We start from the raw sequence: 12,500 nt of genomic DNA on the forward strand, positions 1-12,500 counted from the left end.
GATGACCTGGCCTCCACAGTCACCGGACCTGAACCCGATCGAGACGGTTTGGGGTGAGCTGGACCGCAGAGTGAAGGCAAAAGGGCCAACAAGTGCTAAGCATCTCTGGGAACTCCTTCAAGACTGTCAGAAGACCATTTCAGGTGACGACCTCTTGAAGCTCATCAAGAGAATGCCGAGTGTGTGCAAAGCAGTAATCAGAGCAAAAGGTGGCGACTTTGAAGAACCTAGAATATGACATATTTTCAGTCGTTTCACACTTTTTTGTTTTGTACGTATTTAATTCCACACGTGTTTATTCATAGTTTTGATGCCTTCAGTGTGAATCTACAATTTTCATAGTCATGAAAATAAAGAAAGAAAACTCTGAATGAGAAGGGGTGTCCAAACTTTTGGTCTGTACTGTAAATGGTTCTGCAATTTCTGGAGCTCGCTACCAAGAATTTCACTCACCATGGCACATGTGCTGCGGTGATGTGACAATAAAGGTGACTTGACTTGACTAATGCTTAAGCACAGAGGATTCATGGCATAAGCTTAAGGCAAGAACATTCTACTGAACATCTGATACAATACGAAGCACTGTTATTAAATCAAAGACCTCCCATAATGACACTAATGATTTTAAAGGAACACAAGATTGTCACTAATTACACTGTTTCTCCATCATTAGTTTGCTTTGTAGTCAGAAAAGACAAAACTGTGACTGCTGCAGTAACCGAATACCTTCCTACTGTGGAACATCAGGCACGTCGGGGGACAGGCTTTTTATGTTTGCTTTAGAGTTCATTATGCTCTAAATCCTGGGCACTGTGGTGATTTAGCATTCTGTGTCTGCTAATTGGATGCACAGCTTTTGTACTGTATGCTCTATGGTTTTCAAAGAATCTGTGGCCAATTAGTCCGTTTTGTGATCAGACAAACAGCTTTCTTTGGTTCCTCTCTTGAGCCCAGCAGGATGAAGGACCAGCGATCTAAATTAGCAACAATTAAACTCCATCACAATTATGGAACAAAATGTGCACAGAGATGTGGAGTTTCTTTGACTTAATGAGGCACGATGTTCAGAGCAGAGAGTATTTTTATAGAATTTTTTAGGATCGATGGTGAGATGCTTACATGGAGAAAGAAGAACTGGTGTTAGGAAATGACGGACGGACGGACGGACGGACGGATTTATAAGGGGATTAATAAAAAAAAAGAGAGAGAAATCAACAGCAACTTACCAAAAGAAGTTACTTCGTGGTTGCTGGTTAGTTATCTAAGTTAGTTGCTAGTGGATTTAGACGGCAGCTTTAAGCTAAAGCTCGGGATGATTGTAAGATTGTCACCAACATTCTAAAATAAAATGTCCTAGCATGCTAGTTAGGTGTAAATGTTTCATCCCCGAAAAAGGATTTATTAAACAAAACCTTGTTAGTAAAAACCAAAATATGTCTGAAAACCAAAGTCTAGGTAAGGTTTGGGAAACGAACGCCGTACTCATGATCCGTGTGTATACGCTGTGAGCCGACAATCTGGGACATTTGCCAGAGTTTCGTCCACAGTAACACCCTGATCATTTGCAGCTTGTGTCCCGTAACTTACAATAAAAAGCTCCTTTATAATAAATGAGCAGCAATAATCAATAGATTTATAATCCTCGAGTTCTTTAATGGAAAATCCATTAAAGCACAAACTTAAAAAGTACATAGTCAAAATACGGCTTTTAAATCCGCTGACCTTAAAATTCCCGACCAGCTCATTAGTCTACATTAATAATTCTGCATAAAGAGGAAGTGAATGTTCTTCGGTTCACCCCTCTGCTCTTCCCCCATCCGATTTATGCCAGTCTAATGCGATATTTAGCCTGATGTGATATTGACTGGCTGTAATGATGAAACGGCTCACGGTGACTCTGCTGACATTAGGTGCGCAGACGACACATCAGAAGATCGACTCGCTCCTAGTGTCATCCTCATAACGAGTCCTGCTCATTATCTCCCTCTGGGAACCGAGTGCTAATGAATGCATAGTCACACAAACGATTAGAGTTTTCTCTTCGGTAAATGTCACTCTTGTTGTGGTGCTGAATTGGCCGGCTGGACTTTAGTCTCTAATGCCCTTTTACTACCGAGGCAGTTCGAGTGCAAGTTCGGAGCCTAATTTAGAACCAGTTCTTTCTGTTTCGACCGCCAAAGCACCGGCTCTGAACCAGGAAAAGTGGTTCTTAAGTAGCACCAAAACGTCGCTGGTCTAGACTTAAGAACCGCTTGCATCAGGGGCTGTGGGCGGGGCTGTGGGCGGGGCTACTGTTAGTGCCTGGGGGCGGGGCTACTGTTAGCGCCTTTGTTAATGTACCTTAAGTACAATAATGTTTAATACACTTTTACTTTACCGCAATATGATCAGTTATCAGCACACATCATAGTAGGTAGCTACATGCTAATGCTAACTTTTTTCTGTGTTAATGATAAAATAACGTCATGTACTTTCTCTGTTTATACAGAATGATATAATGATGACACACCTTATTGTTCTTGGTGGTGTTTTGGTTGTTTTAGAAGCTCTAGAGTAACTTTTTAGGGTCCCTATGACATTCATGATACTGTAGATAGACAGATAGATAGATAGATAGATAGATAGATAGATAGATAGATAGATAGATAGATAGATAGATAGATAGATAGATAGATAGATAGATAGATAGATAGATAGATAGATGAGGAAAGTGCATGGAAGAGAACCAACACAATCGCTCACCCTTTTTCCTGTTAAACGGACGACTCATGCTGGAAGGTGTGCGACGTCACCCTGAACGTGCCACTCGAACCTGGAGAAACAAGACCAGACATTTAAAATCAGAAAAACTACATTTGCAGAAACGACACTTTTTACCTGACACATTCATCTAGTAGCATAAGTCTGTGCATTGTTTATTAGCTCTCCAAAACCACCTGAGCATCACACAAAAGCTTTATTACACAGTCCATTTGATCTACATAACGCATGAAGAGATAAACAATAACTAAACCTCTGTCTCAAACTGAGCCGTTAATCGTTTACACTTCTTGTTCGACACTGCGAACGATCCGACATCTTCGTGTCTCGTATCATTATCGATTAAAGTCCCCTGAGCAACACAACAGCAGTTCGATACTCATTTTCCTGTGAATGAATGAACTATTAAAGAAGTCGTAGCTCGGCGAAAAGAAAGCGAGACACCAAGATGCCATTTTTGTCAGATTAAATTAGCATTATATCAACCGAGCCTCGGGGAAGTCACGAACAATCAGAGTAAGGCTTTAATTAAAATCTTCAAATTCTCTCCCACAACCTTCCTGTAACCAGCTCAGTGCCTCTTCACACATACGAGCACGATGCCATTCTTTATGTATGTCGTGCTAGAATGAAATATACGTATATAATCTGTTCTGGCTCTCAGAGGGGTATAAAAGAAGGCTGTATTAAAGCAGAAGCTCACAAAGCTCTTGATTAAATGTTATTATGGACAAAGTAATTTGACTGAAGCACTGACCACCACTGACCATGCAAGGACATTGTGCACATGCCCAGAACATTCATAGCCACTTCCACTTGCCTGCTGGGACTAAACACCTCCCTCTGCAACTGGATCCTGGACTTCCTGACTGGGAGACTTCAGTCAGTCCGGATCGGGAACAGCATCTCCAGCACCACCACAGTGAGTACTGGAGCCCCTCAGGGCTGTGTGCTCAGCCCACTGCTGTTCACCTCGCTTTCTCCTGACTGTGTAGCAATGCACAGATCGAACCATATCATCGAGTTTGACGATGACACGACCGTGGTGGGTCTCATCAACAAGAATGACGAGTCAGCATACAGAGAGGAGGTGCAACAGCTAGCTACATGGTGTAGAACCAACAACCTTTCTCTGAATGTAGATAAAACTAAAGAGATGGGTGTTGACTTCAGGAGAGCACAGAGCGAACACTCTCTGCTGAACATCCACGATCATCTGTAGAGATCGTCAAGAGCACCAAATTTCTTGATGTTCATCTTGCGGACAACTTCATCTGGTCACTCAACACCAGCTCCATCACCAAGAAAGTCCAGCAGCGTCTCTACTTCTTACGAAGGCTGAGAAAGGTACATCTTCCCCCACATCCTGACCATGTTCTACAGAGGGACCATTGAGATCATCCTGAGCAGCTGCATCACTGTCTGGTTTGGGAACTGCACCATCTCTGATCACAAGACCTGCAGTGGAGAGTGAGGACAGCTGAGAAGATCATCGGAGGCTCTCTTCCCTCTATCATGGACATTTACACACACGCTGCATCCACAAAGCTAACAGCATTGTGGACCACACACACACACACACTCTTCACCCCACACACACCTCACACACACTCTTCACCCCACACACCCCTCACACACACCCTTCACCCCACACACCCCTCACACACACTCTTCACCCCATACATCCCTCACACACACTCTTCACCCCACACATGCCTCACACACACTCTTCACCCCACACACCCCTTTTCACCCCACACACCCCTCACACACACTTTTCACCCCACACACCCCTCTTCACACCACTCACCCCTCACACACACTCTTCACCCCACACACCCCTGACACACACTCTTCACCCCACACACCCCTCACACCCACTCTTCACCCCACACACCCCTCACACCCACTCTTCACCCCACTCTTCACTCCACACACCCCTCACACCCACTCTTCACCCCACACACCCCTCACACATGCTCTTCACCCCACACACCCCTCACACAAGCTCTTCACCCCACACACCCCACACACACACTCTCACCCCACACACCCCTCACACACACACTTCACCCCACACACCCCTCAGACACACTCTTCACCCCACACATCTCTCACACACACTCTTCACCCCACACACACTCTTCACACCACACATCCCTCACACACACCCATTCTTCACCCCACACACCCCTCACACCCACTCTTCACCCCACACACCCCTCACACACACTCTTCACCCCACACACCCCACACACACTCTTCACACCACACATCCCTCACACACACTCTTCACCCCACACCCCCCCTCACACCACACTCTTCTCACCCACACATCCCTCACACACACTCTTCACCCCACACACCCCTCACACACACTCTTCACCCCACACCCCCCTCACACACTCTTCACCCCACACACCCCTCACACACACTCTTCACCCCACACACACCTCACACACACTCTTCACCCCACACACCCCTCACACACACCCTTCACCCCACACACCCCTCACACACACTCTTCACCCCACACATCCCTCACACACACTCTTCACCCCACACATGCCTCACACACACTCTTCACCCCACACAACCCTATGCACCCCACACACCCCTCACACACACTTTTCACCCCACACACCCCTCTTCAGACCACTCACCCCTCACACACACTCTTCACCCCACACACCCCTGACACACACTCTTCACCCCACACACCCCTCACACCCACTCTTCACTTCACACACCCCTCACACCCACTCTTCACCCCACACACCCCTCACACATGCTCTTCACCCCACACACCCCTCACACAAGCTCTTCACCCCACACACCCCTCACACACACTCTTCACCCCACACACCCCTCACACACACCCTTCACCCCACACACCCCTCACACACACTCTTCACCCCACACATCCCTCACACACACTCTTCACCCCACACACACTCTTCACCCCACACACCCCTCACACACACTCTTCACCCCACACACCCCTCACACACACTCTTCACCCCACACACCCCTCACACACACTCTTCACCCCACACACTCCTCACACACACTCTTCACCCCACACACCCCTCACACACACTCTTCACCCTCCTGCTATCTGGAAAAAGGTTCCCGAAGCATTCGCGCCTCACGACCAGACTGTGTAACATTTTCTTTCCACAAGCCATGAGACTCCTTAATAACTGAACTGTACCGAGCACAAGACGGTATGGACTGTAATGACCTACACAAAATACACACTCTTCCAATATACATCCATACTGTATCTACAGCACCACCATATCAGACTGTTTACACACTGTTTCTGCTCTTTACACATTCTGGCTCACATTTCAGTCGATTGCTGTTTGCACAATACTTTACATCATGTAACTGCTATAACACTCATGTGTTCACTGCAGTATTTCTGCACACATATTGTTGAACATACAGTACAGTATTTACACTGGTGCTGTTTCTGTTTATTGTCTTGTATTTTTTTGTCCTGCACTGTCTTGTCTGTCTTGTCTCACACAGTGTACACCAGGTCACACAGATACACTTTATGTGGCTAAGACTACTTACATGTCCTTAGCCCTGTCTTTGTTTTATGTAGCCCCCTGATCCTGGAGAAACGTCGTCTCATGTCACTGTGTACTGTAACAGCTATTATATGGTTGTAATGACAATAAAAGCTTCTTGACTCGACTTGACTAGTGCAGTTAAAGTTAATTTTCTTCTAGACCTTAAGCACTCATTTGGACCTGTTTCCCACAGAAACACTGTGACATAGCTTCATTACATTTCACTTTTATTAAAGCATGCACAGGTTTGGTGAAGCGCTTAGTTGATTTTTGTGAGCCAACGTTTATTTTATAGTTGATATTAGACATTATATGTGCTACAGCCACATAAGTAGAGCAATACAGACATTTTTCAGACATTTTTCCTGTTTTACAAACACAAATAAAGGCACTTCTCAAGTTACTTATTTTTCCTACTTCCTGCTTGTTCTGAGTTTACAGAATTTAACCTAAGATGCAAAGCATCTCTTTTCCGATGTGGAGCCAACTTCTCCGTACTCACAGAAGCCTCAATAAATTAGCACCTTAACAAATCAAATCAAATTGTATTTGTCACACACACACACACACACACACACACACACACACACACACACACACACACACATAGAGTACAGACATGCAGTGAAATGCTTTATGCACCTGTCCGGTATTCAAACATAAGGAATGCAATTTGGAAAAAAAAATATGCAGTATGGTGTGTATAAAGTGTACAAAGTGGTGCTGTGCAAGTCCAGAGTTAAAGTGTCAGTCCACAAACAGTGTTTTTGCATAATTCCTTTTTCTGCAGTCCAGGTGGCTCATCAGAGAAGATGAGCGATGGTGTTCTCAGTAGAGCGGTTTTGGTGGTACACAAACTGTAGTGGATCCAGTGTGTCTGGTAGTGATGCAGTGATGAAGTCTCTTACCAGTCGTTCAAAGGACTTCATCATTACTAAGGTCAGAGCTACAGGGCGTTAGTCGTTGTAACCTGATTTGAATTAAATTCATGACCATGAAGCAAAACTCTGAGTCCAGACAGGATGATCATGATGAAAAGTGTGCTTAAGGGTGAGGAAAGATTCTTTGATCTTGGTATGTGAAACCCAAGAGAAGCCCAGAAGTCAAAGAGGAACCCATCATCATGCAGTAGTGTCAAAAAATAAACATACTACTTTATACTGTATACATTTATTCATTCATTCATCTTCTACCGCTTATCCGAACTTCTCGGGTCACGGGGAGCCTGTGCCTATCTCAGGTGTCATCGGGCATCGAGGCAGGATACACCCTGTACGGAGTGCCAACCCATCACAGGGCACACACACACTCTCATTCACACACACACACACTACGGACAATTTTCCAGAGATGCCAATCAACCTACCATGCATGTCTTTTGACCGGGGGAGGAAACCGGAGTACCCGAAGGAAACCCCCGAGGCACGGGGAGAACATGCAAACTCCACACACACAAGGTGGAGGCGGGAATCGAACCCCCGACCCTGGAGGTGTGAGGCGGACATGCTAACCACTAAGCCACCGTGCCCCTATACCGTATACAGCAAGCACCAAATTATTATGTTTTTGAGAATCAAAATACAATTGTATATCTAATAAAAAATCCAAAAAAGAAACTAGTCCATTTCAGACTTTTCTAAATTTCCCATGCAACAAAAACCCTAAATTATTCATGCTCAATTAACCGCCATCACAAGTCTCATAACATCTCAAGTTCAGAAAATGTCCGGGAGATGCAATGGGTACAAGAAGCTAAAAGCTGACATTCAAAATCGTACAGTTCATCTAAAGGGCGAGAAACGTTCACTTTTTCCACACTAGCCTTATAATGGATGATGCTCAATGACTATTAAGCTCAATTTGTAAATCCCTTTTGGACAAAAGCTTCTTAGAACTGAATTTCTTATCATTTAAATATAATGGAGCTGAACAAAGAAATGAATTGTAGACTTGAACAATTTACTCAGTCAGTCAGGAGCCTTGAGGCTATTATTCATATACATGTAGTCAGTGCTAGCTCACTGTTTAAGGATCTGGGTTTGATCAGAAGGTTGAAGGTTCAAGCCCCATTACTGCTAAAGTGCACCTGATGAGCCGTCGAGCAAGGCCCTTAACCTTCTCTCTCTCTCTGCTCCAGGGGTGTGTATCATGGCTGAATCCAACTTCCTAGCATGCTGAGATATGTAAAGAAAAGAATTTCACCATTCTGTAAAGTATATGTGACAAATAAAGAGAAATTAGCACAAATTTAATATTTACTATAAATATATTTACTATAAGTTTGTATGCTGCTGTTTCCACAATGGGAATGGATTACATAACAGTTACAACAATTTAGGTAATAAATACAATGTTTTTAACAAATGGTACCGGGCCGCCCAAGGAACATTAAATTATTCCCATTTTATTTACTGTGGTGTATTTCTCTCGGGTTTGTGCGACTTTCCATGGACGAGAAGTTAACCGGGAGCTGAGAGACGTCACCTAAAGCCACACCGATACCGCGCATGTGCAAAATATCGTGATATCAGGCCGGGTTTAGGTGACGTCTGGAGCCGAGCGGCTGCGAGCGGCAGTGGTGTTGTAGCTTTGGTGGAGAGAGAAGGTGTGTATCGCTCTTCTCTCTGTTCACCGGTACTTTGTCATGTTTAACAGTGCTTGGTGTACGTGTATATTGTGTTTGCTCAAATTTAACCCACAAATTAGTAAAAATGAGCAGGAAACAGACGTCGTTAGAAAGTTAGAAACTCTGCCGGTGTTCTGGATTAAAGTCATGGCGGAATACCCTGAGATTGTCACCACAGCACTTACATCCCTATCGTCATGTCCGACATGCTATCTGTGTGAAGCGGGGATTTCTGCAGTGACGGCAACCGAAACAAAACAACGGAATAAACTGGACATAAGCGACAGACTTCGGGTGTCATTGTCTCCTGTTACCCCAGATGGAACCGTCTCGTTGTAAAGAAACAAGCTCAGGGTTCTCATTGCTTTAGCGTTGTAGTGAGTTAAAAAGGCATGTTTAAATACAATTACATTAAAATTATTCATTTTAATTTAATTGTATAGCTACCCCCACCCCCCACCCTCAGCGGGCCGCGGTAAAATTATCAAACATTGACCGGTCCGCGGCAAAAAAAGGTTGGGGATCACTGACATAAACGACAAGTATATAAATTAACTGAGGGATGTGGTAGCCTAGTGGTTAAGGTGTTGGGATACCAATAGGAAGGTTGTGAGTTCGATTCCCACGTCCACCACGCTGCCACTGCTGGGCCCCTGAGCAGGTCCCTTAACCCTCAATTGCTCAGTTGTATAAAAAAATGAGATAAAATGTAAGTCGCTCTGGATATAAGGGCGTCTGCTAAACGCTGTAAATGTAAACTGACAGAACCACAAGCAAAAAACCGTGTCGTTTCCTTCAGAGTACAATACAGTCATAGAAAGGTCATAAACACCATGAACACATCAGAGATATTGGCGCTATTCGTCTGCCCACAGCATCAGCGGCATTCGCATCGCGTCTCTGTGTTGTGTCTGTTCAGGAGACTGTACATCACGTCAGAATTATCTGGTACAATAGCGTGAGTTACATCTCGCACATTCCGCTTGACATAAAAATGTCCTTCTTGATGTATAGTATAGTTAGGGACCTACTGCTGACCAGATCATCTCATTTAAAGAAAGAGAAGGAAGCCAATATGTGAGAAGGAAATAGGCTTTTATATATTAAAGAATGGGGAACAAATGTTAAAGGTGCACTAGTTGATAGTTATACTGTTCTCAGTAGTAAATGTTATCTAAATATCGGAAGAAAATAATGAAAGCGAGCTGTTAAAAGTAACTTTAACTTAAAAGTAAAGTAACCGAAGACAAGATAATGACCTGGTTGTGTTTAGATCCCTGCTAAATGTGTTATATTTTTACATATAGATTTACAGCATTTGGCAGACATCCTTATCCAGAGGGACTAACATTTATCTCAGTTATATAGATGAGTGATTAAGGGTTAAGGGCCTTGCTCAGGGGCCCAGTAGTAGCATCGTGGTGGCCCTGGGGTTCAAGCTTATGACCAACACCTTAACCACTGAGCTGCCACATCCTATATGTCAATTACAGACAAGATCATGGTCCTGGCAAGGGATGGATGGGATGATGAACCAGTGTCCATCACCAAATCCTCCAATGGAATCAACATACTGTAGGATTCCACCTTCCTTTCTTGGATAAGGACATTTTTGTTTTCTTCTCAATCGATCACAAGCTTTGCCTTGCTCAATTTTTGCATTCAAAAGAACACAAACCTAGCCATAGAGGCCAAGGTGCAGATCTTCTAATTGCTAATATTCCCCGTTACTGCTTCACCGATGCAAGACGTGGGTGTTGCTCAAGTCAGGCATTATTACGCTTGAGGTATAATAACGTGGCATTTGCAACAACGGAGATCATCTTCAGAATAAAATCATCAGACCTACAACACGAGTCAGGTGGAAATCTAGAGACAAAGGTGGCCATGTGAGAAACGCAACAGCAATCAGATACCATACAAACTCTTCTGGAAGCTTGTTTTTGTCCACACAGTGGGAAATGAAGCCATCTTCACACAAAATAGGGTCAGCGACTCATCCCTGAATAATCTAGTGTGAATGTCGTCCTCGATTACGATCATGGGGAAGTATTGACATTAATCGCCACTGATAGCGACATACTTTAAGGTTACGTCATCCAGATAATAGCTAGAGACCAAAAAAGGTTATAAACTCCCCAACAATGAGCCTTTAATTCTATAATAATAATAATAATAAATATGAAATCAGTCTTTTGGTGAAAATGCGTGAATTTGGTGACTTTTACACAATGGGGAAACTTATTGACTGTTAAGAGTTTTACAGTGAATTATCTTTTTCCTCTTGCCATGTAAAGGTAATACAAATTCATTCATTCGTTCATTTCCTACCGCTTATCCGAACTTCTCGGGTCAACGGGAGCCTGTGCCTATCTCAGGCGTCACCGGGCATCGGGGCAGGATACACCCTGGACGGAGTGCCAAAAAGGCGGAGGCGGGGGTCGAACCCCAACCCTGGAGGTGTGAGGCGAACATGCTAACCACTAAGCGACCGTGCCCCCCCGTTAATGCAAATTATTATTACTTTAGTTTAATATCTTAAACTGTTAAACCTCCAAAGAACCTTGTCTTTTTCTTGACATTATAAATGATTATTTTTCTTGACAGTCTTTGGAAGTTGAAATGACCAAATAGAAAGCGGGGATGGGAAGTTAGCTCAAATAATAACATTTGGTAAATGGTTAAAGCCAGTGGTGGTTCTAGGATTTTTCTGTAACAGGGGCCATTAAGGATTAAGGGGCCACATGTTACATTCAGGGGCCAAGTGCAGTGTACATTCAAGCACACAAAATAGTTTATTCAGTGCAAATACATTTCGCCAGTCGTTCCTTTTTAAAATGCTCGAGTGCCGCCGAAAGTTTGAGGGTGGAATTGCATCTGTGATCATTGTAAAAAATTCTCCAGTTGCTCTTCTCGTCAATGATTGATAGAATGGGGGCCAATCAGGGGCCAATCAGATTTCAGCAGGGGCCAGGGCCCCTGTGACCCCGCCTCTAGAACCTCCCCTGGTTAAAGCTATTAATCAAACAGACTTCACAAGCGCTTCTGGAAGGCAAAGCTTCATGAATATGTTTAGTAATTGAAGGCGAGGACAAAAAAAGGATATTTCCTCAGTTTATCTTGTGGAAGCTACGAGCCCAAGTTTTATACACAATCCCACTTTCTACAAGAACCTTCCAGTGATATTAAGTGCTTTAATAAATTCCTAGACCTGGCATTAACTGGATTAAAGTTAATAATCTGAAAAGACAGTTTTTTATTGTACCTCACCTCGAGTGCATCACTGGCAAAGTCAGAGCAAAGAATTCTCTCAGTCGCGTCGCCGTGCAAATCTTTCATCATGAACGCAGCCAGCGTTGGAGTCAGGACATATTTCTGTGCTCCCTAAAGTCCTTCATGGAACGGTGCAGAGATACAGAGTGCCGTTTGCCAAGACCTTATCAGACCTGGTGCTAAAACAGACCGGGAAAACAAGACCGCTGCTGAAACACGTTCACGGCCAATCGAGCTGTCAGAAAGCGCGACACGGA

At 44.0% G+C, this 12,500-nt stretch overlaps 1 protein-coding gene across 7 annotated transcripts in view; it reads right to left on the reverse strand.

The window, feature by feature from the left end:
• gulp1a (GULP PTB domain containing engulfment adaptor 1a) overlaps positions 1-12,500 on the reverse strand; it is a 157,011-nt gene that overhangs the window by 29,262 nt on the left and 115,249 nt on the right. For all 7 annotated transcript variants that reach the window (XM_027168114.2, XM_027168115.2, XM_027168118.2 and 4 more), the window contains one exon: positions 2,743-2,812. In XM_027168114.2, coding sequence (XP_027023915.1) covers positions 2,743-2,770 — 28 coding nt within the window. In that variant the 5' untranslated portion in view covers positions 2,771-2,812. The remainder of the gene's footprint in view (positions 1-2,742; positions 2,813-12,500) is intronic.

The sequence above is a fragment of the Tachysurus fulvidraco genome, chromosome 6 (assembly GCF_022655615.1).
Source record: "Tachysurus fulvidraco isolate hzauxx_2018 chromosome 6, HZAU_PFXX_2.0, whole genome shotgun sequence".
Taxonomy (NCBI): Eukaryota; Metazoa; Chordata; class Actinopteri; order Siluriformes; family Bagridae; genus Tachysurus; species Tachysurus fulvidraco.